Consider the following 26964-nt stretch of genomic DNA (forward strand, 5'->3'; position numbering starts at 1 on the left):
TTAAGGAATATTAAAGCCCCATTAATTCATAGGCCATCTTTTTAAATTTCTGGAAATCGCTGGCACTTGGAGCACTTTAAGTAATGCACTTCAGTGTAAATAACAGAAAGAGCGGCACTCAAGGAAAATTGGGCTGAATAAAAATGAAAAATGCATTTACGTGGTGCCCGCCGCTTTGTCTCATTTTCTTTTCCGCGTTACAGAAGGTTTTTTCATCCAAATGTTTTCGAGCTTACACTAATGAAGTATTCTATTTACGTTTCCAAGACCCCGTCGTACACCAAGGCTGGCAGCTTACCAGGCTGTGGCGCAACTTTGTCATCTTTTGAGTGCACCTGATGAGCGCGACAAGCGACAGGCATTTAAACAGCGTAAGTGGGCTGATTAAAAGGCCCCTTTAAGCGCAGCCATCTAGCCGATTTACATCCGACTTGAACAAATGAGGGACTCCGGGCACCCCTCGTTCTGCACCACCTCACTGCTTCGTTAGTCGCTCGCTCTTTTGTGTTTTAAACTTTTATTTTACTAAACTGTCGCCATTACAGTATTTTCTGACGCTGCCTCCTTTGTTTGTTGGTGACTATAAGAAGCTAACGTCTGTGGCACAGAACTGGTGACAGCGGTCCTCGTGTGACCCACGGTGGGTCTGGAGCACTGCGGGGGTACATGTGGCCAACTGTGGAAAAACTCCCTTCACTCACTTCTATAAACCATAATGACTGGTGAGCAGCGGGCAAAGCCCACTGAATATCTGTGTGCCACGCAGTGTCTTAGTGTGGGACTGCAGGGGTGTAGAAGGCCAGCTGTGACAAAGTTGTCACCCCGTTACGTCACCTCTGATGACCTGGATTAGGAGTGGCAGTGGGCTACGCAGTGCCATCTGGTGGATTACACTAGAAATGTAGTGAGGGGGGATACATCAGGCCAGCTGTGAAGGACCACCGGTGTGATTTGTCCATAAGGGGCCATTCATTGTTTGTATGTCACCTGGTGGATTAAACCATCAATGCGAAACAACAAAGAGAAACACAAAATAATTAAATAAGCAGTGCAATCATCACAGGAAATTGGGGTTGCTAGGTAACGGAAGGGGGTGGGTCCTGAGTGTGGGACGGTGGGTTTTGGTGGATCTCCACATGTCACTTACTCTATGCTGTGAATGAGCGGCGCAGGGGGGACGCGATACCACCTGAGTAACACACCTGCCAAAAGAAAGAAACAGAGCAGGTAAACGCAGAAGGGCGGACGAGGCTGGGGGGCGCAGGCCCACTTCAAAAAAACCTACTGAAAGAATGTGTGGAAGAAAGGCATGGACGTCAACTTCCATCATCCAGAATACTTCCATCCGGGGTGGAAGTGCAGCCCACCACACGCCTGACGTCAGGCCCGGTTATTCCTGTCTTTCTCGACTCGCCTTTTCCAAAGCCCACTGGATTGATGCAGCTAAGTAATTACGGTCGAGGTTAGGGTGGCGGCCGAGTTATCGTGATCCATCGTGCTCTACGATTTCTCCTGAGTGGCTTACATTTTAGTTAGCGTTCTTTTCAATGGCAAACGAGGTTTTTCATGCGAGTGTCCTTGAGGTTTACTGACCTCGGCAGCAACATTCACATCTCTGGTGACCCTTCCTATGAAGTCACTAGACGGATTGGGGGTCATGAGGTCGTAAGAAAGGGGTGTGTGGCACCCCCGATATCTTGGTAGAAGAACGAAGGTCCAAGTCGATGGCATCGGGAACTGATGATGTTCACTGACCAACCCAAGGAGTGGAGGAGACGCTTGAAAAACAAAAAGAGCGCAGGCTCAGGAAGAGCCGGACATCTCAGGACCCTCTCTGGATTACATGGATGAACGGTGACCCTTTGATCTCTGGCTCGTTTCTTATTTTACGACGTGTAACTGCACCACGCGTGTGTGTTAAACGTGCAGGCCTAGACCTAGGGAGCGTCTCACTGGCTCTGACCGGGTGCGAATGACATTGACACAGCTGCTCTCCCCGCTCGCCTTCGCGGTGGAGGAGGAAAACCCTGGTGAACCCTGACGCCATCTCCACTACCACCGTAAAGAACACGCAGACTGGAGGAGAGGGAGCAGCAACTGCCATTTTGTCTTTTCCACCCACTTCTGTCTTATTTCCTGATTTAACGGGCACCCCGACACTGTGACGTGCCATGCCCAAGCTCTCTTACCGCACATGTCCGCTGATGGTCAGCACAGAGGTAACCAGGCAAGCTGATAAATCAAAAGAGACACAGAAATACAGAGACGAGGCGGCTCAGCTTCAGCCGATTCCCCGGATTCCCACTTCCTTCTCATCTCATGTACTTACTCTTGTGGTCTTGATTTTGTTTCCAGAAGAGCACATCCATCCTGAATTATCGGGCAGCGTCTTGCATTCCTCACCTTCCAAGCAGGGCTCCATCTCGCACCACCATTTCCCAATAACAATGGAAGCTGCGGAGGGAAGAAAGGGCACAATGAGCAGACAATTGACGGCCCCCCGCCAGTAATCCCCCAATTCAGTGGTACTTCTTACATTGTGGAGCCCACCCTCTACACAACACACACGCCCTGACCAGCTCTTCATATCGCCACTCTGTGGAGAGTGTTGGACACTGGAGGCCTTTGAGAGGGGGGCTGAGAAGTCTGGTATGGCACTGCTGCTTGGAACGGTGGCCGTGTTTACTCCACAAAGCACCTTGGCGTGGTGTGCGTACCCAGCAAAGATCCACCTATCGGGAGGGCAGAATGACGACAAGGTGGCGTCTGCTAAGAGTTTTAGTGGGGACTAATGGGGGACGTCACCGGCGGAAATATCAACGTTAATACACAGCATCGTATAAAAGTCTTAGACACGTGGAAACAAGTCCGTAAAGCGAGGTAACGAAACGAGACCCACAGTCCAACACCAAACCGACTCATGTGGTATGTGGTGAGCCCACCCTGGTCCTCTCAGCCCCCTGTCTGTCGTCGTCTGCTCATTTGTCTCCAGCCTCTCGTCCCTCTCGTCCCCCGTACTGTGGAGAAGTCAGAACTCACACAGGGGTGTCCTGAAATGGAGTCTTGTGGGTGGCCACTGAACATGAGGCTATAAAGGAAGGGATTTGACTAACCTGCCCAGAAGAGGCTCATCTGAGCTCAGCCAGACCCCAAAAACTAAAATAAAATAAAATAATAAAAATAAAAATGTGGAGCTGGCAAAACAACACGAGATGGCCACAGATACATCAAAACGCCCTTCAAGAGGGAGGATGACCACCAACCCCTGGATTGTGAACAAAAGGAGCAAAAAAGGGATCTTTGTAAACTGAAGATTAATTTACCAATGTAGTGGCTGGTGGAGGGAGCGGCCCACCTCCGTTTGAAATCTGGAGTCCCTCGAGGCGTTTAAGAAGCGCTGAGACCCTCTTGTTTGGTGAATTTCTGATCTGAAAGAGGTTCTGTAACTCGCTCGTGTGTTTTGTCTTGGACTCTTCACTTGTGATGATCAACTTTGTCACCTTGTCCTGTCACCTTTGTTCCCAAGCAGTCCCCCAGACTGACGTCTACTTGATTATGTTGACCTCCTTTTGTTTAAGGCAGTGAAACCCCAAATGGCTTATGTTTAGCTTCCTTTTTTATGGTTATTTACGCTCGTTTTTTTTAAATATCTTTATTTATTTCCTGTGACTTTTGTTAGGTTTCTATGTGCAGATCAACATTCTGCTGTGCTCCTTGTGTTCTGAGGGGGTATCCCCAAGAGGCTGGGCCAGCTGTCAATCACCGTTGAGGGACTGCCCTGTAAAGGATCATGGGAGTTGTAGTCCCTCTGCGGTACGTGCCTGGTGGTTGGTGGGGGTCTCCTTCTTGTTAGTTCTTATTCTTTGGATTTCCTGGCTGGGTGATATCATGCTCTTCCGTTTCTGCCTCCCATATTGGGATTTTGTTTCCCTTTGCTGGAAGCTCCTGTTGCCTCCTGCGCTGCATTTTGTAAAATCCATCTTTTATTTATAAAGATTCTTGGTTTGCCCTTTTTCATCTCCTAGGTTGGCAGTCGTCCTTTCACTAGTTGGGCACTTTTGGAACATTCAAGAATATATTTTATGAACTTTGGTTTGATTGTGAATTTTAGAAAGATGAATGTTGGGAAATCTGCAATGCGTTCTTTTCTACTGACACACAAACACAGATGAGAAAAAACAGATATGAAAACATCTAAGGCTCTCGCACAGTCATGCAGTTTGAAGATCTCTGGGACTTTCTATGCCACCTTCCTCCCTCACGTCCTGTCTGTCTGTCCGTCATTAGCTAACCAAACGAGCCTCCTGAACGGAACGTTCTTCTCTCATTTGTCACACTCTGAGACTGCCATCCCTGTTCATCAATCTCGTCTTTTTAACGATAATTTAATTGCCCAGTGTCATTTTGAAAAGGGCAACACTTGATTAGAGACATTTGTGCCCGACTAAGCGCCTCTCAGCCCTGTAAACCGCAGCAAAGCTCCCCATATCAAACTGGGATGGACGCGCCCCTCCGGTGGGACAGGAGTCCGAGCAGAAATGTCGCTGATTTGTACAACTCGTCATTCTGTTACGAGAACTCGAAGCCCTAAGGAAATAAACATCAATGAAATGCAGAGACGTAACCTTAGAAAAAGGGTGAAGAAAAGGACCCACAAAGTAGGCCAGGGCCTTCGCTAGCCTACCCAGAAATCATCGACACCAAAATATAAATAAAAAATGTCAGTCAGGCCAGAAGAACACCTGAGTGAGGATGAGGAGAAGAAACCGAGTCAAAAACAAATGAAGGTCAAAACGAGAGTCGTCAAATCCACAGTCAAGGAGCAGAACGAAATTAAAAAACGAGAACAATCATAAATACAAAGAATAGCAAGGAGTTAAGTTTATCCAATCTGAAGTACATTAGGACTCCCCGGGTGCCTTTAAACAGTCACGCTGATGACATCACCGCCGTGCGGTCTCGGTGCATTGTGGGATACATCGACATGGAAAGGGGTGGTCCCAAAGTCAAAACAAAAATGAGATCCCATCACAAAACCAATGGAAGGAATCAATCGAATGGATAAGAAAACCCCAGGAAACTCGTAAAAATGTATTAAAGGAGACAGGCCTCACGCCAGGCAGCCGGGCCCCAAACGGTTTCCTTATTCTCCTTCACTACTGACCTTTTCGCTTCGACTTTTTTCTTTTGATTGCACATCTCCCAGTTTCTCACAAATATTCCCGTTAGTGTGCCATCAGGAGACATTTTAAATTAAGAACCAGAACATGCCCTCTTAAATTTAATGGGCTAGTCCTGTGCTCAAACCCAGACTCGGGCAGCAGCTGGACAACTTGACTGTTCCCCTTTCTATTAAATAAAACGATGCGCCGCATTTGAATGAATTCTCGTGTCATTCTTCAGACGCACTGAAATAACGGGGGCCTTGAAGGACAGCACACAACTTCCCAAAATATCTCCAAAATAACCAACTGGGGGCGGGTGAAGAAGACTGTTAAAACCCTGGAAAACACAGGATCTTAATAAAACAGAAGGGTTTACTTGACACAAATGCTCTGTAATGACTGTGGGGAACAAAACGTCAAAAAGGAGTTGCCAGCAAAGGCAAACAAAGTCAAAGAACGGAGCACAAGATTCAAAAATCCACCAAAAAATCACAAAGAATGCTCACCGACGGCCAAGCGCATTCGCTGCGGGTTACCCTCCATCTTTATGGGCCCTGCCTCCTGGGGAACCACCCACAACACAATACACACGGACACAGAGAAGCTAAGTGGCTGACACAGCCTGGGTAGTCGAGCCTGCAGGTGGCATTGGCCGAAATGTATTTATTACGATGGAGCGGTGCCCGTTGAGGTGTGCCCAGAGTGACTTGAATCACCTGGTCTACTCGAAGGCCTCTTTAAAGTGCTGTGCCCGCACACTTTCATCTTCCATCTGGGCATTCTGGGTTTGTGCCCATGAGCCTCTGACTGACAGCTCATTTAAACGATTGCGAATGATCAAGGGGGGTCCCCCCGCTCGATGACACAATCACAAGATGAACACGATGGAGTGAAGGGGGGCAGTCAGGTCTCGTGTAAAAATCAAAGCTGAGAAATATGGCACAGCATTCAACGAGCTGCCCTCTGTTAAGGGGGCCTGTCACTGCCATTCTCTCTCCACCCACTCTGTGCCACGTCGCCTTTTCGATCCTCCGTGTTTTCCACAGATGTGCCACATGGATGCCGTGCTTTCTCAGCTTCTTTCTCTGCACTTTGTGCTCATCTCACAGACGTCACACGGGTACGAGTGACATTTCCAGGGCCTGCCAATACCATCACTCAGGCGGGTTTTGTTCCTTTCTCTTCCTCTCAAGCGGCTGTCACACACACGCTGCACGTTACTCCACAACGGCACACAAGATGGAGAACGGCTATAAATAAAATTTAAATAGGGAGCCCATTTTTGATCTTGCCAGAGAAAAGACTTGTCAGCTTAATGAAAAGATATCAATTTTCTGCACTTTGTTCAATAAATTGTAGTTCATTTCTAAGTGGATTAGAATAAAAGAAAGGTCAAACTCCCAGCGAGAAGCCTTGGGCACCAGGGGAGTCTTCTGATGTGAGAAAGCAAGAGAAGGAAAGAAGAAGAAAAAAAAAAGGAGCGAAAGAAACCTTTCAAGTTTAAAAAAACGGCTGCGAATCTGGAGAGGCCGGCGTGTAGCGCCTTGGCAGGCTGACTGCGGACCTGTGCCTGGCGCGCTCGATATCGGGATTAGCGCCGTGCCCATTAGTATTACGAGGCTGCAGTCACCGTCTTGAGAACTCCGCTCTCAGAAAGTCATCACCAGGGCTCTCCTTGTAAAACAACAGAAAGCAGGAATGTGGCGTGAAGCATCGGGTGGCCGTCGAGAACTGAGTGCCCCCACTAGAGGGGGATATCACTGCTAAACCCTGGCTAGCAACAAGGGCAGGCGCCACATCTTTATAAAACAAACTCTTCACAAATTGTGGAGCACCAAGGCAAAATGTCCATCCATCAGCCAAAATGAACTGTGAGACCACCCACCAAACGTAAGGAACATAACACAGGCAGCTTCTTTACAAAATCACAAACAAAGAGTAATACACAATCAGCATCAACATTAATCAAACAAAGGAGACATAAAACTTATATCTGAGACACGACCCCGACTGCAGCACAAGGGGTTGCAAACAGGAACCCCAGGCAGCCAGACCCCCAAACTCAGACCCAAAATGGGGCACTGGCTTTAAGGTGCAGAAACTCTTTTGATTGTCTCAAATACACACAAAGTGCCTTTCAAGGGAGAGGACACCATAAAACCTCTGGCTGAACAGGACCAAGGCAAACAATGAATCTTTATACCTCTAAAATGTTCAGGGTGGTCTGTGTGTTGTGCTCATTGCTGCAGCACACTAATGGTAAAAAGGGGGGAGGCCTTCACAAAGACCCTATTTGGACTGCCCAAAAACAGGTCTCGCCCCACTGGAGCCTGACCCTAGGAAACTGGGAGGCTTTAGGCCTGTCAAAATGGAGGCCATGCTTTTCAATTTTAAGATGCAAACAGCAGTATTAAACATCTGTAAAGATGTGAAACTCCGGCTTGACTGGCGACATGCCCCACCAGAATCTTTAAAAATACTCAAAACATTATTAACATTTTTAACAATATTAGGCAAAAAGGTTATCGCCTCAAAGACAATCCTAAACAAGAAACTTTCAACACAAAGAGCAGAAATCACAAGAGCCAGTAAATACAAAGAAGCAAATCATCAGAACGAGAGCTCAGCAAACCACCAAGCACGCTCAGTGAACGGCGAGGGACTACATTACCCATCAGGCTTTGCAGGGCTGGGGGTGGTCTTTCGATGGTGATGGCTTTGTGGCTCCGCCTCAAGGGGAACCACCCACAAGACACAGGGAACACGAGAGTGCACTTCTCAAACGTAGAAACTGCACAAAAATGAACAGACTTGACGTAATTAGACAAGTCATAAATGAAACAGTAAATGTTATAAACAATTAACGGAAGTCAATGAACAATAAGGAAAAGAACACAAAGACGAAGAAGACAACAAGAAGCACCACCGCCAGGAGCCACCGGAGGATCCCTGACTTGGCTCGCTCATCCCGCGCAGCTCCATCTTGGACTTGAACGACAGCTAAGGACATCGGGGAGGTCCATCAAACCCGTGACATCTGCTAAGGGTGGGTGCGCCCCCTCGATGGCACGTGAGCTGCCGTGTGGCCAGCACAGAATCGTAGCAAAGTTGACGGGCAGTTGAGCTCACGGCTCCGGTTTTGTTATTCAGAGTCCAAGCACTTTGTTTCCTGTCAGAGTCTCAATCTTTATGTGCATTCAATAAAAAATGAAAAACGTCAAAGAAAAAGAACAGAAAGTAAAGGACGCGACGCTTCGGCTCTACAGGCGTCACAGTAATTACTAACGGCATCTCACTGTGGACTTGACACCGCGCTTTCAGCCTGCGCACAGTGAAAGGCGCTATACACAAATACACAGAACTGAGTCAAGTTCAACTGCCCCACTTTAACGAGTCGCAGGAAGCAGTAAGGCAACAAATATAACGTGGGACCGGGGTGTGCCCCTCCACACGACGTCCTCAACCCGAATCATAAGAACATCAGCCGTCTGACCATTCACCCATAGCTTCTTAAAGGTTCTCAAGCTTTCTGCTCCAACTCCACGACTTGCCGCCAACGCTCGTCATCAGCACTGGGCTCTGATTGGTCCATTTCCTATGGAAGTCCCTCCCCACATTTGAAGGCCGTGCCCCTTTCGATTGCTGATAGGCTGATGCCACCCTAGCATTTTGCCTCGTCAAGTGCAAAGTTTTCTGGCACACTCCCACAATGGGCACCAAGTGACTTAACACACCATAACATGTTTTTAAAATGTGTTTCCAGGAAGCACCCAAACACACAGCGGTTTTTTAGGGGTCCACAGTCTCCCAGAGACCCCTTGTATGTCTCCCCTTGAATAAAGGTTGCTTTGCAGGACTAAAAGTTACGCAGTGCCATCTGCTCCTAACCATACAGCAACATGAAAGCTACGCTGGGCAGTGCCAAGCATTACCTACTCTGATAAAATCAAACAGTGGAGACATGAAGCGGCTGTGGCCCACAGGATGGCAGCTTCGCTGCCCACAGGCAGACAATTAGTGGTGACCACCCAGTGCCCACTCACATTGACCGTTGCGCTCTGCTCCGAGGGTCTAACGCTGCCTGTAGGAGATCAGTGAGCTGGCTGCGCTGTGAGCACTCAGTGGAACGCCAGGCCGCCATGCTGCTTTTTAAGAGGGGGTCTCAAAGAGCTGTCACAGATGAAGTCAAATCTTGGAGCCGGTGTTCAGTTTTAGCTTCTGTACGTCCTACAGATTAAAAAACCTCAGCATGTGTACCTGCAGCATGGCCTCGTTTCTGAAAGTGTGCCATGACAGCTGGGAGGGCAGCCGCTCACGGATTCCATAGGCAGGCGCCTTCATTTACCTTTTATTTCAGCTCATAAACTGTCACATAAGCAAAAAGTCCCCTTCACCAGCTGAGGAAGCCACATGTTACCTCATGAATATGCAAATCACTTCTTGGGTTTTTATGCCCAATTCTGTTTGGCTGAACAGTCCCGCAATTCTATCTGAGCGCTAGGGTGCCAGCAGGGTCTGGGGTGGGGCAGGACAGAAGGCGCTGAGGAAGACAGAGGTATCAGGGTGGGAGGCTGGCGCTACTTCGGCCCTTGATGGCACCAGCGAGTCCCACCTGGACCTGAGATGAGGACTGAGCCTTCAGCCGGGTGGTTTGGTTTTCAGCTAGCGATGCGCTCGGACTCATCATCACTGATCCTTTTGGGGGTCATTGGCTGTTTTCGGCTCTTTCAGCATCAGGCACTCTTGCCCAGGTGGCCCAGATGACCCGGCGGTGTCAGTCTGCGGGTCACTCATCCTCACCTGGAGCCTCTGTGTCCGCTCTGCTCTGTCAGACCAAGCAGCGTGTTAAGTGTTGCAGAACGAACGGCCCACGGACCTTCTGCCCCTGACCTCTATGGGGGGTCCTTTCCCGTGGCACCCTTGCACCAGCCCCTCATTCCTGTGCCTGTTCCTTTCACTCCACAACATCAAGCAGGTGTGAAGCCCTCTGACAAGAGGACCACATCTGGCCTCAGCATGGAGGTCACCGTGGAGTCTGGGAAATCAAGTGGTCTCCACAGGTCGACGCTGCAGTGCCAATCTGAAGCTGTCCTGAGTGAGCCCCCTGGTGTTCCCTCCTGTGACTCCAGATGCTCTCCTACCCTGGCCAAGGTGACTACTAACTCACCTGAATGGCCACTTTTGTTATCACCGACAGCCATGAAGATGGATTCTGTGGTCGACTTTGATACTCGGTCAGGCCAAATTTCTCCTTGGGGACAAACAAAGTTTGCTCTAAGGTTCCATCTCATCATGCCACCCCTCTGCCGTGCCAGTGCTTTTGGGCTGATGATGATGATGATGATGTGCTTCAGGGTTCCTTTTCTGGAAAAAGAAGACAAGATGGTGCACCACCCTTGGTCCAGACAGAGAGGTTTGCTGGGCTTGGTAGCACACCACAGACTGAAATGAGGGGGTCTGACCTGCCCCTTGTCTGCCCAGGAGATGATCCTCACGACATCAGGGTCCACTTGGTGCCTGGCTGGCTTGTGCCTCCTGCGTTTGGCCTGGTCATGTCAGGGAGAATGAAGGCCACTTAGCCCTGCTAGTCCAGGTGCCATAGTCCCAACCAGCATCCTTGGATTTTAATATAGCGCCTTTCCCAGTGAGCTACCACCCTACAAGTTCACCGTGTGTTTACTCTATGTACACTGGGGCCGGGGGCACATGAGGTGACTTTCTGAGGGTCACATCGGGGAGTCATCATATTGCCATTCATATAACTGAGTATAGCACCTTACGTGGTCTCCATAGCCCCTCATGAAATTCCAGTGTCTCAGGTGACAGAGAGGGGACCAGGCAGAGATTTGCACAAAACTGAGATCCCAGTGAAGTGACGGCACCTCATGACCAGTTCAATTCACGCCACTGGAATGGGAAGGAAGTCATGCAGCTTTTATAATGCCCCCCCCCATCACACCACCACCATAGTTTCATGTCATCTGTAGGCATTGCTAAAGCTCAGTTCCCCCCAATATGCTTATTGTATGTGTATGGCAGGTTTGGGACCACCCTGAGCTGCATTTTTCCCATCACCTCGCTGCATATGCCTTACCCCCCCGATGAACACGCATGAAACTGGCAAACAGTGGTGCCATATTGCATTTCCAGCTGGACCCTTTTAGATGAGAGAGGGGTGCCATGTGTTGCCAGACCCATAGTGACGGGTACTCCTTGCTTTTTACTCCCAAAAAATAATAAAAAACCCCAGAAAAAGTATTTTTATGTTGATTGTAAGCCGCATGCAAAGCCCATTTTAGTGTCAATTTTGTGAAACTCAGCTGTTTGATTCCATACCAGTGGGGCACTGCCCCAGGTGGAGTGAATTGTGGGTGGTCTATTGCCAAAGCCAAGATTTATTCATTTCTCAAACGGGTTCAAGGCAAAAGTCCACCTGGGCAGGCGAGACGCAGTGCCGTGTGTGTTTGAGGGACGTGCTGCCCACTGATCAGGCTAATTCCTGTATTAACACAGAGCCCTGCTTGTGGCGAGTGCTCCATGTGGGCACTGATGATGCGGGCGCACGTCGATGAGATTAAACGTATTCCTCCAGAGATGGAGCTCCTGTGATAAATCCCAGGTAACGGTTTGGTGAATCACAATGCAAAAGTTATTGACCTTCTTCACTTTAAATACCACTGATCATGACAATTAGGTGTTGGCGCACATCAAGGACATGCCAGCGATGCGGTGACAGTGCCGAAGCTGCAATATGAGCAAAGAGAGAGAGAGCAGAGAGACTCCAGCGTCTGTATGCCAGTCTTGGAGCCTCGTAAACCAAGTAGCGTTACTTACTGCACTTTCTGCTTTGTGTTCACAGATGTGCCAGTCACTCACACTGGACTCGCCACCTTCCATTGTTTCTGTACATTTCTTTGTTTCCCACACCCTTTTCATTGCCACAACCTCAGGAGGGTCTGTGGCATGTAAATGTCAACACAAACAGGGCGCCTGCCAATTACAGGGCATGTGCCAGCCAACCTAAATAATAAACGAGTCACTTACACTGAGCTTACAACAAAAACTGTGCCACTCTGGCTGAAGGTTGAACCCCAGCGCCCACAAGCGAATGCCTTTTTTGGGTTGCGGGCACAAAGCAAGAACTCGCCTTGGATGGGAGGCCAGTCCTGAGTCAGTTTAGCTGTATGCTGTCTGTCCTTCATGGGGGCTTCATCTTCATTTACAGATTTAGGTGTTAATGTTGTCAACTGGTACTCCTTACCCAGGTACCCCTCATTGCACTGCCCTCTAGTGTTGGGACTGCACTACTAATGCCATCACTTGAGCCTGAACTCCTTTACTGAGCACAGCGCCCTCTAGTGTCTGAATTTTGTTACTGATGGTATGTTACATTGGTATTTTGTATCTAATTTAATTTCTTGCAGTTACTTTGTTATTTGCACCCTAACTGGTTTTTAATTTTTGGAATTTCCCTAATATGTTCTTTTTTGATTTTGACTTTCTATAATGTTTTCTATATATTTTTAAATTTCGCCATTTTGTTTACTTCCAGACCCCCCTATTAGTTTGTGGGTAACACGGGTAATGACCCAGATGTGTGCGACTGGTGACGTCACAGAAGTGACGGGGGTAACAGTTTGTCAGTCAGGTGACTTCTCTGTCACATCTGCTCCTTGTGCTTAAATTGTGACTTTTGATTCTTGTTTCTTGTCTTAGTGGTGTCTCTGCTTGAAATAACTGAATTCCTGCCAATGATCTTTACCTGCCCTCTGACGCTTTCTCCTCTCCTGATCCTTTTTCTCATCTTGGACTACTTTGTTTTGTTTTTCCACCTTGGCACAGCAATGGCACCCCTGACGACCCTGCCCTCTAGTGTCTGAACTCTGCCACTGATGGCCTCCCCAGGTGTTCTGCCCTCTGTGCTCAGAGTCCAGTGAAGTTCTGACTTGCGTGTGCTCAATGTGCCACCCTGGCCTCTCACCAACGTCATCATCAGCGAGCTGAACAGCCTTGGCCTGAAACGTCAGCCTTCCTTTTGTGAAGTGACAGCCCTGAGTGCGTCGCCCTCTAGTGTCTGATCTCTGGTACAGGTCTATAGGGTCTTATCCTCTCCTGTACAGAGTCCAGTGGACTCCTTACTGCCACGATTAGTGACAGATACGAAAGGCGCTATATAATAAAGACATAGACACAACAGGCTCATAAGGTCCCTACTGTCGTATGTAGAGAGCCCAGTGAAACTCTTACTGTCGCCTGGTAACCTCACCACTCTCGGTCTCCCTGATGAGTGAACAGAACTCCTGACCTCCAAACTTCTCTTAACGTCTCTTAAAGGGCTGAGTTGGGCTTAGGCTGCCTGGGGTGAGGCCAAACCAGTGGGCCCAGACCTAAATGAAGGGCAGGCCTGGCTTGCTGTGTGTGGTTTTACGGCGGCCTCAGCCCACCCACCTCTTGCTTTGAGCTTTGAATTGCAACAGTAAAGGACAATTTTGGTGGAGACTACACTGGGGGGTCCTGTGGGTACCACTGTTATAATGATTGGCATCTCCAGATCGCATGTGGGCACTGAGATGTAACTTTGCTGAACTGATGTCCCACCCTGGTGGCGCTGTGGCATACTGGTTAGTTGCCAGTTTACAGATTCAGTGCCCCTTGCTGTTTGTGTGGATTTCCTCCTGCACCCCAGTGGCTGTGTGCCCTGTGCTGGACTGGCACTCTGCCTACATTAAGGATTACAATTGGCTGGATTAAGCAGATCTGAGAACCTCAGGGTGACCAGCCAGGCCATCGGCAGGTAAAATGAGTGTCTTCATTCATTCATCGATACACAAGGCCGAGATGTACAGCATGTCGGGGTCTTTAGCAGAAGAAACATCTCAGGTGCAGGGGAGCCCTGAAGAGAACATCCGAGAAGGTTGACATGAAGACGAGCACGCGGGTGAGGAAACATCTGGCAAAAGGTCCCCCTGACAGGGCATGTGAACCCGACGGACCAAATATGGGCCTAAAAGGTCACTTGTCATTCTTCTTAAGGACAAAGCCCTGTGGGGCTGCCATGATGCTGCAGTTGTTAGAATCCTGAATTCAAGGAGCCAGAAAAACGGGCATGACTCGTGTCGTCTCAAAGACACTCCTGGTAACCGTCAACTGGCCCTCTGCCAGTGGTGTGGGCGTGCCCTGCATTGACCTGGCATCAAGCCTGGTGCCTACCGAGCTGGAGTGAACAAGCTCAGAGCGGCCGGGCACAGGGGGCGCTCACGCCACACGTTAGAGCGGAGAGGCCCGGCTGGTTTAGCTTGTAATCACCGACTGGTGGATTTTTCTCCTTTTTCTATTCCGTCTGGGGGGCACGATTTGTCTCACAGGTTTTCAAAGGTTCGCCTGGCCTTTAATTAGAAATCTGCCGCCAAATTCGTCTTCCTGCTCGTCTGTGCTGGCGATGACTTTATTGGAAGGCAGCCCTGCACGCTCACGCCAGTGATGTTTATCTTAATATAGCGCCTTTCACAGGGCTGTAAAGTGGGGTATGTAAAGCACGGACCATGGAGAGTGCACTGCGCAGATTTTTCTAAATTGTATATCATTCCCAATATTTTTAAATATGACAACAAATATATATATATTTGTTATTATGGAAAATATATTTCAGTATACAAACCAGAAATGACTTACATATTTCCCAACATGTTCCAGGCCACTGCAACGCAATGTGAAAACCTCAAGGGGGCGCCCTGAATGTATAGGTGGGTCTCATCTGAACACACAATGGCAGAGGGCATCAGGAAGGGGCCAATACTTTTTCATAGCCCCCCAAGTTTGATTTCCGGGTCCACCTGGGGCTTCCGCTGGTCGGGGGGACATTCACTCGCAGGTGACGCTGCTGCAGCTCTCAGGTAATGGATGCTCCTTCCACGGATTTTACAGACAGAATGAGATTTGCACCCGCTGCTCATGTGAGAAGTGCAGCCAAGCAAATCCCAAGGGGGGCCACTTGATAAATGCGAATCCTTCAGAGTTTCACAGAGCAAAGCCCGTCTGATGAAGTGTTAGCCATTGTATGCAAATGTGAGAGAGCAGCTGCATTCAAAGCCAGGGGGACGTGGCGCTGCCACCGTATGAAGGTGACGAGGCGGGCACGGCGGCAGACATTTCACACAAGGATGACGGGAGAACTGAAGTCTCTGCTTCAGAGGAGACCAGAACTCCAGTGTGACGGGCCCCCCGGGTCAACCGCTGCTGCTGCCAATGGGACCCTCACGGTGCAGTGCCATGTTTCTGGGGTGGCCGACCGGAGCTTCTTTCAGAGGGACGAAGCCGCTTTGCTCTTTATCCAGAGCGCCACTTTGGGACGCCGATACCATCCTCTGTGCAATTTTCAAAGACATCAACGTTAAGCTTTAACACAACTTAAAAATACAAGTGATATGTCAGGCCGTCGCTTAGGGGTTGACAAAACAAAGCTGTTCTGAGATAAAGTGGGACTGCGACTGGATAATCTCAACACGCGGGCGGCCGCCGCTCTCCTAATCTAATTACATCCTTGCTATGAGGCTTTGACTTTGCTGCATTTGATGATTACATCGAAACTATCTGAAGTTGAAGATAATAACGTGACGGCCGCTCCGGCAGCAGACAGACACAGAAAGGGAGAGATGGGGCAGATAAACAGTCGTGTGGCTTGGCGCTCGCTGAGGCCGAGTGTGTAGGGTTGGGTGGGCCGCTGGAGACAAGCCTGGGATACTACAGCAGAAAGTCCCCTTTATAGGCACATAATCCGGATCAGGAAAGAACTCGGACCCTTTTACTTTTAGACACTCAAGCATCTGGCCTGCCCCGCCCAGCCCACTGCCATACAAGGATCAAGCCCCGCCCAGTGGCACTCCAGAATGAAGCCTCGCCCAGCCCACCGCCACTCAAGGATCAAGCCCCGCCCAGCCCACTACCATACAAGGATCAAGCCCAGCCCAGTGGCACTCAAGAATTAAGCCCCACCCACACCCACTGTTACTCAAGGAATGCCCCGCCCAGCCCACTGCCATACAAGGATCAAGCCCCGCCCAGTGGCACCCCAGAATGAAGCCTCGCCAAGCCCACCGCCACTCATGGATCAAGCTCCGCCCAGCCCACTATCATACAAGGATCAAGCCCCGCTCAGTGGCACTCAAGAATTAAGCCCCACCCAGCCCACTGCCATACAAGGATCAAGCCCCGCCCAGCCCACTGCCATACAAGGATCAAGCCCAGCCCAGCGGCACTCAAGAATGAAGCCCTGCCCATCCCACTGTTACTCAAGCACAAGCCCCACCCCACCTGCTGCCACTTAAGCCCCTCACCTGGTCCAGTCTACATTGAGTCCTCTGCCAGATGCTACACTATTTTCTTCCAAGCTCAGCTCTCTGCACTGAGTGATTTCTAACACTCTTAATATTGTATTTAAAAGTGAACTTTTGGACCCCCCCCCCCCCCCCCCTTTTAATTTCCAGAGTTTCAAGGGGGGCACCCATTGCCCCAAACTCTGAATGACCACAAATGACTGGACTTGGCATGAGTTGGATTGAACACAAAGGCACACAGACTGGCGACTTTTATCTGATGGCACCCGCTAGGCTCTGGCTGCTCAGCCACTAGGGGGCATCCTTGCACTTGAAATTAAGCGATTCTTGAGACCCGAGGCCCACCTCAGCAGGTCACGGCAGCACAATCAGCAGCAGCTTGAGCCCCCCTTCCCTCCCTGCAGCCCCCCCGCCCGCCTCTGATGTGTGATTTTTCCAGCGTCTTTATTTAATCCGCTGATGATCTGGCACAACATTCATCTTATTGAAGGAGCAGGGGGTTAATAATTAGCGGATGCTACAATTTACAGTGAAAAGTAATTTCCATCTACTTGTTGCAAAACATGCCACTGTCACTTTTTTTTTTTTTCTAAGGCCAAGCCAGTCGTCCTGAAATTTAATGTCACAATATGTGTAACCTTTAGCCGATTGCAGATGCTAATTATTGTTCTGCTGCTACTCATTATCAGCTTCGGAGCAGGAGAATCTCTTGTAGCTTCATGGAGCTAATTAAACTGAGTGCTGTCTTGTAACGTTGCACCAAGGAAAACTCGGCCGCGTTTGCGTTTCGCTGCATATTCATTTCGACGTTCCTCCTCCTCCCAGCGCAGAGTCTACTAAGAGGCACAGGCCCGGGCCTCAGGTTCTGACTTTCACAGGGTGTTTGCTGAAAAACTGCATGAAGAAATAAAACCCACAGGGTGTCACAATGTCATTAAAAATGTACTCGGGGTTTAAATGTTTTTTTTTTTTTTTTTAGACACTTGTGTGTTTTTTGGATGTTCTTAATACAAAGGAACAGTTTGATATTATTATTTGGGTCAAATACATACAGTCGACTCCACTTAAGTGCACGTCAGTTAAACGCGCGCTCCGCTTAGCTACACGTGACTTGCACGGCTCCAACTTGTATAAAGTCAAGTAAACGGCGCCCAATGCGCTTAAGCACACATACGTCACTGATCCCGTTGTGATTCTCGCCAGCCAAATTCACTCCGGTTAACCGCAAAGCCCCTTCACATACACAGACATGAGCGTATCGCTGTTTGACCAGTGGAAAGTGCAGTTACTGGGTGTCCATGGTGGTCCGTTTAGCAGCGTGTTCTTACGTACGTGTAAATGTCGTCTCAGAGCTGCCAACGCGTTAAACAAATGAAGTCTGCTAGCAACGAGTGACATTACGGATCAGCCTTACAACTCAACTGGGATAAGTTAGCTGTCGTGACTTTTGACTATGGCGTCGACTTTAGCGTCCCGGGTGCAAAAATTGTTGTCTCTGGCTGAACGTGTCGATGTCTTAAACAGACTCGACAACAAGGAGAGTCAGGCCTCTGCTGTGAAAATCATGACAGCGTTCATCCTAGCCAGAGTTATACAAGAATAAGGAATCGACATTACAAGACTGGCAGAATGACAGCAATCTGGACAGAAAACGAAAAAGAGCAGGGAAGGCTGAAGACGTCCGGGTACAGAAGGTGTACATCTGAACATGTCTCCTCTCTGTTCTTCATGAAGGTTTTATTGTGTTGGACTAGGCTGGTAGGTGGGGGAAATGGACTGACATGTTGCACTCCTATGAAGCGCACGTGGCGGGCGATCTCGTCCGGAGTCGACTGTATATATATATATATATATATATATATATATATATATATATATATATATAGTGGCAGACAGCTTGGGGAGCGCACAGAGGATGGTAGGACCAGGAGAGGGACAATATCTCCCCCGGGACACGACAGGGCAGCCACCTTGGCTTTCATTGGGGCCACAGGGTTATCTGCAGCTTAGATAAGGGAATCATCGCCTGGCTGACCTTTAACTCGCTGCATTTATTTGCAAAAAATAAAAGTGGTAAACAGCATTCAGAATCATAATCTACAAGGCCAAAAACTCCCAAACCGAGCATCAGATCTCTGAAATGTGTCCAGAGAAGACGGAAAAAGTGAGAACAGAGGCCCATTCATAACAGAGGTCGCTGTAAAATAATCAAAATGATGGCTAAAGTGGCTCAAAAAAAAAAATCACAGAACAAAATTAAGCCATAGGGTGAGAAACTAGCATCACTGGTAAAAGCCGTGAGGTGGGAAACCAGCAAAAAGAGAAAGGAAAGGCATATGAATAAAATCCCAACAGCGCAGTTCTGGAAGTCATACCATGTGATCGCTTTAAAGCTGACGATGCATCCGAGATTGTGGATCACATCCACGCTATTACAGAGAAATCTGGTCTTTAGGATTCCTTGTGTTTTAACTTTGTCAGCCGTAATTTTGAATTCCTGGTTCTCGACTTGTTTCTGGCTTTCAAGTTTCAATTTATTTCAGTACTGCTGTTATGAAATGGAGTCTGCAAAAAGGATGTGAGGCCTTTGAAACATAAGCTAAGAAGCACGCAAGGGCCTTGGCTAACCTGCCCAGAAGAGGATCACTTTAGTCCAGCCAGGCCCCAAATACTACCTGCGGGCTTCAGCCAAAGCAGGCCCCAAAAATGGGGAGCTGACAAAACAACACAAACGGCCACAAATCTATTAAAAGGTAAAACAAGAGGGAGGATAACCATCAACACCCGGCTTGTGAGCAAAAGGGGCAACAAGGAAGGTCTATAAATTGAATACTTATTTAAAAAAAATAGAAACATTTGGGGAAAATTCTCAACAGAACAAAGAGGCAATCCACAGAAAACACGCCCTGAAAACAGAATTCTTAACCAGAAGCAAGAAAGTCACAAAAAAACCCCAAAAAACAGTAAACCTCCAATGAAACAAATAGCAGAACTCCACCGTGAACACAATGACCTCCTGCTCCTGAGCCTTCTCAGCTGACTCCAGTGGCCTGAGGGCGGGCTCAGCACTTGAGAATGTCAGGGTGGCCCCGCCCACAAGAAAAAGCAGTACACTTAAAAGAGATTCCATAACAACAGACAAATATGAAGCAGAACGGTTTAAAAACAACAAAAATATCAATAAAATACAGAAACACACGTCAAGACAGAACAACCGCTCAGTTTCATTAGCAAATTAGCTGGCTGTTGGTCACATCTTAAGAACGACTTTCCATGTCGTGTTTGAAAAGGCAAATCAACGACAGTGAAGAACGAGACCACACAAGCCTACTTGGTCCAGGTCAGCGGGATTGCGGCACTGACAGTAGTCGGAGTTTAACCCGTCGACTGATCAGTCAGCCTAACAGCCAAGGAAGGAAAAAATAAAATTCTGAAGGAAATCTGAAAGACGACGAGGATCATGAAGGTCAGCAATTGTCATTCATTTTTTTATGTGAAATTCGGGATGGATTTCCACAGCCTAGGCTTCTATTCTGAGGACTCAAGGATTATGAATGTAATGTTTTTGACTTTAGAGTGTTTTCTAATATTTAACGTGCTGGCATTATGGGATTCCTGCGCTGATCACTGCCGTAGTATTTTTCCCAGAATTCCCAGAGATCTGTGCCACATCGGCGTGATGGTTTCAAGGTTGTCCCGGAGATTTCTGGGGTATTGTTAACGTTGAGATCCTTTGTTAATTTTGTGCACACTTCTGTGCATCGATCCTGATAGTCTGACTGCCACACCTCAGCCGGGGGGCTCAAACGCTTCTTTTGTGTCCCTGCTGTACGTTTTGTTTTATTTCTCTGTTTCCGTTTCTTTGGCTTATGACCTGCAGTATTCTTTATGTTTTATGTATCAGCATCTCAGCCTGTGTTATATCCCTTGTGTTTCGTGGGTGGTCCCCCAAGAGGCGGGGCCACCTGCCAATCACCACCAGGAACTGCCTTATAAGTCCAGAGGGCCTTCCACAGTCCCTGCCGGTTCATTATGGATACGCTACGGAGCTGGCAAGTGCACTTGTGCTCAGGGCGACTGTCGTCAATTATTGGGGAGATGAAAAAATCAAAGTCAAAAGCGGCAGATTAAAGGTACTAAGAACTGTAAGCCAGGATGAAACCGAGAACAAGACACCTAAACTCCTCAAACCTCTTTGTGTGTGACCACAAACCTGGACAGTTACTGAGAGTAAGGCGTCGGTTTAATTACTGTCACCTGGCCGATGTCGCCCTGCGCAACGTCTGAGTGCTGCCTCCTAGCTGTTACATTTCCACCTCTGCCTGGAGTTCAGTTCCTAGTTTGGTGTCCTTTCTGTTCATTTTGGCGTCATGTGTTTATGTCGATGTTACTTTTGTTACATTGTTCTCTATGCCTGTGTTATGTGCCATGCTCTTTGTGGGTGGTCCCCCAAGGCGTCACTGCCAGGGCCTTCCCCCCTCACCCTATAAAACCAGAGGGTCTCCCACAGTTCCTGGCGGTTCATCCTAATGGGCTCGGGAGTCGCTCAGTTCTCTTGATTGCTGTCATTTTCTGTGTTTTGAGTTTTGAACCTTTGCTCTGATTATTGTTTTGGGGTGTCGCTCACTTTATGGAGTGTCTTTGCCTTTTCTTGTAATTACAGAGCATTTTTGTAATAATAAACCTTTTATTTACAAAGATTCTCCACGGGCCTCTGTGATGGGGTGTTCTTATGGTGTTTCCCCCTCTAGTGGTCATTTTTGGAACTCTTCAGGACTTACATGCTTTGGGACTCTGGAGCAACTAAGAACCCAAAGGTACCCCCAAAATTGTGATGATCACAGCAAAAACAAAATAGCGTCACAGTAGACGGTGTACTGTAAGTAAAATCGTAAGCCGTTTGGATGTCTGCTTGCTTGCAAATCACACAAGAATAGCTGAAGCGATTTTCAGAACAGTCTGCATGCGCCTCGTCATCCGTCCGACTTAAAATGTAAGCCATATGTCACATCAGGAAGGGGGCAAATGAGAAAGCAGCACCGTCGTGAGGAGTACAGCTCCCATCAGGCAGCACCACGCCTGACAGAGGACGTCGTCATCCACACAGTTTTCCGTCTCAGAGCCCACAGGTACGTGTTGGTCTGAACTAATCAGGCTAAGAGTCCTTCTGTCGCCGGATTGCCGCTTTTGTCTAAGCGTACGTCTTTTTGCCTCTTTATGGGCTGTGTTTGGTCGTGTTGGATTTCCAGAAAGAAACCTATATTTATTGAATTTATTCATTTGACATCGAGAGGTGACCACTGACTTGTCAAGCGAATCCCTAAGAGGGAAGTCCGCACTGCTCAAGAACGCCCTTGGCCACAGGATGAGGCCGCCGCCATTCTTCTGGCTTCAGGAGGTGTGCGTTAGCCTGAAATCCGATCAGCTAGAAGCTCCGCACTTCAAGTTATTATTAAAGATGGACTTTATACCTTCCTTCACTTCTGGGAAAAATATTATTTTAAATGTAAAGAGTCAGCTGTTCATCCCTCTAGCTCAGCCATGGCCTAGATAATCAGCGATCTTGGGGCCCTTCATTATTAATGTGCTGTCTCCATGAGTAACGAGGCAGCCGGGAGAATTATTCTGCACTCCCGAGGAAATCTGCGGGCCGAGCCTCTCGCTCGAGCGCTGCTGGGACACAACGGGAGCAGCACATTTGTCAATTTAGTGAGCCTCGCTCGGCGCTGGGAGTGCGATGCCTGCCTGGACAGCTCTCCTGTATCCTTGGGCTCATTTAGGGTGCACGTGTGCGTGGGCTGCCAGCAGAATGTCCCCTCCGAGATAACGGTGGCAACACCTGACTGTGCAAGCCACAATATTGTGTTTTCAGTGAAATTTCACCTGAAAATGGAGTAATAAACAAAAAATCAAAAAGAGTGAGAGAACACAGAGGTCCACAGGCAGGCAGAGAGAAGACGGCTTGACCTCATCGGGAAGAAGCTCAATTCACAGCCGGCTTCTCCGTGATATTTAGCTGCACAAACCCCATCTGTATTCCTAAGAATCGGGTTAACATTATCTGGGGAGCGTAAAACATCTGTGCGCATATCATCAGCTGGCATGGAGCAGTCGCACTTGAGAGGAAACGACTCCACTGACCTCCTGAAGGGCTCCTCCTGGCACCGCCACTGCATGCAAACCATGACTAGGCTTTGTCTGACTCTCCCGTGCTTTATGACTCTTAACCTTGGAAATCCGGTCGGGCGCCGGCAAGTGAAGGCAACTTGTACTCCTTGGGCGTCTGATGGCAGCTTCACTGCGCGCCAACGGGTAGTCAAGCCGAGTTGAACTCCTTGTCCTTGGACTGTCAAGGTTGGGATTCAGATGTACTCACATTCTGGAGTTCTCGTCTGTTTAGACAAAATCGTCTGAGAAGAGAGCCATGAGGGCACCTACTGCTGATGTCACATTTTATTGTGTATCAGATTAGCTGATCTCGTCACCAGACTGTCAATTTAAATGACTGAAAATCATTGATTACGTCACATCTAGCGATCGTGTGTTGACTGTCCAACAAACAATTCAATTACCACAAAGTAAAGAGAGAGAACGTCTAATGCACCTTGGAATTTAAGGCTACACATTTACACAGGAGGACGAGTACAATGGACACTCTGTGTGCCCACACACAAGGAAACTGAGAAATGATTAAGTAGAGAAAGGCTGCGGTTGAAACAAACGAGGGTCAGAAGTACCAGGACAGCCAACCAAAACCGAGGACCCAGAATCCAAAGGGAAAAAAACGAAACTGGAAGTCAAATTCAGAAAAAACGGTCGCAACAAGGACCCAAATCCTACCGTCAGGGCCTACTCAGCTACTCGGCACACTGCCGCTAAGACATTCAAGGGCTTTTCATATCCACTGAGGTTAAGGCAGAGTGCAGGGGTGGAGGAATACTTTGGACAAAATTAGGTAAATAAATAAATACGCGGATAAATAAAAGTACTGCGAAATGTGACAATAAGCATGAGATATGAGTGCAAGCAAGACGAGTGTAACCGGCGAAGCTCCTCCTGGCCGACCATCAACATGGCACACACAAGCAAAGCCCACGTCCACACGGCGAACGCCTTCATCGCCCAGGTTGGCGGATCACGTCGTCCACTGGTGCTGCACATTCGGATGTCAGCTATGGCCCTGCACCTGCCCTTGAGCCGTGAAGTTTGCGTTAAGATGGCTACCCAGACACCTCACTGACCTCACGAGCCAACATCGCCTGGTGAATCTCGTCAGGAAATCTCACTACGGCGTGCATTTGACTTCAGCTCTAGCTAGACTAACGGCAGAGTGCTGTGCTACACGTGTTCAAATTACCCATAAGCCATCACAAACAGGTTGCATTAAGTCAGCTTCTATCCACTATGGTTATCGCGTAATTTTCAAATGACTTTGGCACTCTGTTGGCTAAAAGTCCACCCAAAGCTGTCAGCCCTTCTCTACCCAAACAATCCAAAGACCCTCCAGGATGAGTTGCTGGTGTGACCCCTGAGAAGCGGGACCAGTTAAGACCACTTACCATCGACACATGACGGCTTGTTCCTCGTGGTTCCGGCCACTTTGCCAGGCAGGCAGGAGCACTTCACCGTCTGCGACCGCTCCTCGATTCGGTTCTTGTTACAGCATCTGTGCGCTGCTATCACCTCACACGTGCCTCCTTCTGCCAAGAGAAACACAAGTGCATCAGCCATGAGGGAGCAGACGGACACTTCGGCTCAAGAATTCAGGGATCAGGGAAAGGGGCCCAGTCTGAGCTGGTCAGCCGTGACACGGGTCCAATCCCCAGGTGACCCTGAGCGGGACACGTCAAGTGCCAGCGGTCACAGCAGTGACAACGTGGCTCTGTGCCTGTGAACGTAAAGACCCTTTGAACAAAGCAGAAGCAAAACTAATAACAGCAACACAAAGGAGTTTTGCTCAGCTTCCCCTCCCAGTCGCCCAGCAGCCATCTTAACTTCCTCACAAGATCTTCTCTAAGATGGTTCTCAAGTCTATGAATCGCACAACTTCAAGTGGGCACCAGCATTGTTAACAGCGAGGCAAATCCACAGAAGCACACAAACGTACAGCTGCTACTGAACGAGGGGCTTTGCGCTCTTATGGCACTTCAGGGGTTAACTTACCTGAGGAGTCCACCTCTGAATGGTTTATATAGCGCCTTTCAACAGTGAACGCCAACCGCTTATATACTCTACACATCTTTACAGTCTGACCACAGGCAGGTGACGTCACTTGCTCAGGGTCACACAGTGGAGACTGACTCCCTGATACCGGTGGGCTGCTGTTGTTTCTGAGAGCACATTAAGATCTTTGTATTTGTGTTTAATTTGTATTGTAAAGTAGCTGTAGACGTAGAAGTAGATGGATTGACATGTATGGTCATGGACTCTGTGCACAAAGGGACACGATTTGACCACCTGGGGGGGCCCTCGAGCCAAGCCCCCCACTACATGTACTGTCATGGATGAGGCAGCATCCCCTCCATGCCCTTGCTTGGACAGGAGGCCAGTATAATGGAGGTCTCTGCCAGGAGGCTGGCATTGAGGGCTTACGTTGAATGGGGTCGCCATACACATTCACATCAGGGGGACTTTAATGGGGGACAACTGACAAAAAACATGAGAAGAAAATGAATGACAAATGAAAAGCGTTAACATCTAATACTGAAAGTAATAAATACTCAACTTTCACATCATTCATACTGATGATCCATTTCTGTTCAATTGAATACGTCAAAAGCCAAGTCACTAGGAAAAGCCGGAATTGATCTACGGCAGGAATGTTTTCCACCGGGACAATCGTGGGTGGCAGGTTCAAGAGTGAGGAGCTCTGGTGACCTCAGAATGTTAGCATTTGATCCAAGGTGACTCGCAGCGTTTGAGACACAAGTGGCTCCATCAGATTTTGGACCCCCAGGCAGCTGAAGTGACTTTCTCAGGGTCACATGGTGTCAGCAGTGGGATTTGAGCCACCGACTCCACCACACTGCCTACCCTAATGGATGGATGAGGTTTGTGGGGGTCTGATGAGGCAGGCGCACCTGGGCATTGCCAAGCAGGACTCCCCCCACCTGTATAAAGCGCCTGTCTCAGTGCTCCATCTTTCACGTTTATAATTTTTAAGACTAGGGGTGGCAATGTGGGCAGTCGTAGCTCACAGGAGAGCTGGCGCTCTTTCTTTTACGGTGGATGTGCATGCCATCTCTTCTGTGGGTCCACATTGCCCAATGTGAAGTTTTTATTATTATTATTATTATCCAAAGCAGTCTGCACCATTTGAGATACTATTGGTGACATTGTGCTCTCATGGTGTCAGAAGTGGGATTTGAACTCACAGCCTCAGGGTTTGAAATCCAAAGCCTTAACCACTATGCCAAACTGCCAGCCAATGATATTCGCCCTTGGTTAAAAGACCCCACAAATACTGTAGAGAGAAAAGCGCTCGGGTAGTTCAGTGGCACCTCTGATAAACAGGGGGCACTGGAAGTGACGCCCACCGTCATCCCGGGTGAAGCCGAGCAGCTCAGCGAGTCACAGCCTAAAGCCGACAGGCCACACTGCAGTGCTGGCAGGACACTCAGGCCGCGGTGAAATCATTTCATAAAAGCCAAGCGAAGGAGGCGGAGCTCCAGGCCTGATGGGAACGCCATGATGTATGAAGTCTACGTGGAGAGCGGCAGAAGGATGCCACTGAAGATTCAATTTCAGGCAGGAAAGCGAATGCCAGGCCTGGCCTGGGGTGCAGACAGGTAGCCGGCAGGACAGATGAAGGATGGATTATCAGAGCTGCAGGCGACGGCAAGATTGCTCAATTCATCAAGACCTGGGGAAAAAAAAAAAAAACGGCAGATGTCTGCAGAAAGCGTCGCAGTGACGTTCTGAAGAAAAATGACAACGGTCAGAGTGGCCCTCTTGCAAACTTGAGAAGTAATTTAGAAGACACAGAAAAGGACGCCTCTCCATTTGAACAAGCACCGTGGTGGGGCACCGAGGGGAGGGCAGCGCCACTGCTGGGCAGACCCTCCGGACGCTGTGACGTCAGAGAACCGCACCTGCCCTCCATGATTCGTAACAAAGCCGACGTCCCTGAGAGTAAAAACAGAAAGACAAACCAAAGTGCGGGGGGGCAAGTATGAAAGTGGGCTTCATCTCCGATCAACTTTATCATGAAATAAGTCACAAATGGCGCCATCTTTGTGCCCGTGAAGGACTCTTGAAAAACAGACAACACACGGGCACGAGCCAGGGTTCTTACTGTTTTCAGGTTCTTCCCCATTCTGTCGTTCGGCCACTGCCTCGGTCATTATCGTACAGCACACTGGCAGCAAACAACAAAAACCACCTTCTTTAAAGTCATTTGAACAAATGTAAACTGAGGGTAAGCTGTCCTGATTCACAACAACTCCCACGATGCACTTCACGAGGCA

General features: G+C 48.7%; 1 protein-coding gene across 2 annotated transcripts in view; it reads right to left on the reverse strand.

Annotated features, from left to right (window-relative positions):
- LOC114669160 (chemokine-like protein TAFA-1) overlaps nt 1–26964 on the reverse strand; it is a 258470-nt gene that overhangs the window by 32562 nt on the left and 198944 nt on the right. For both annotated transcript variants that reach the window (XR_007933838.1, XM_028825302.2), the window contains exons 3-4: nt 24058–24198; nt 2330–2454 (exon numbers count right to left, since the gene is read on the reverse strand). Coding sequence is in view for 1 of the 2 variants with exons in the window: in XM_028825302.2 (XP_028681135.2) it covers nt 2330–2454; nt 24058–24198 (266 nt within the window). In the remaining variant the exon portion in view is untranslated. The remainder of the gene's footprint in view (nt 1–2329; nt 2455–24057; nt 24199–26964) is intronic.

Source organism: Erpetoichthys calabaricus, chromosome 18 (assembly GCF_900747795.2).
Source record: "Erpetoichthys calabaricus chromosome 18, fErpCal1.3, whole genome shotgun sequence".
In the NCBI taxonomy this organism is placed as follows: domain Eukaryota; kingdom Metazoa; phylum Chordata; class Cladistia; order Polypteriformes; family Polypteridae; genus Erpetoichthys; species Erpetoichthys calabaricus.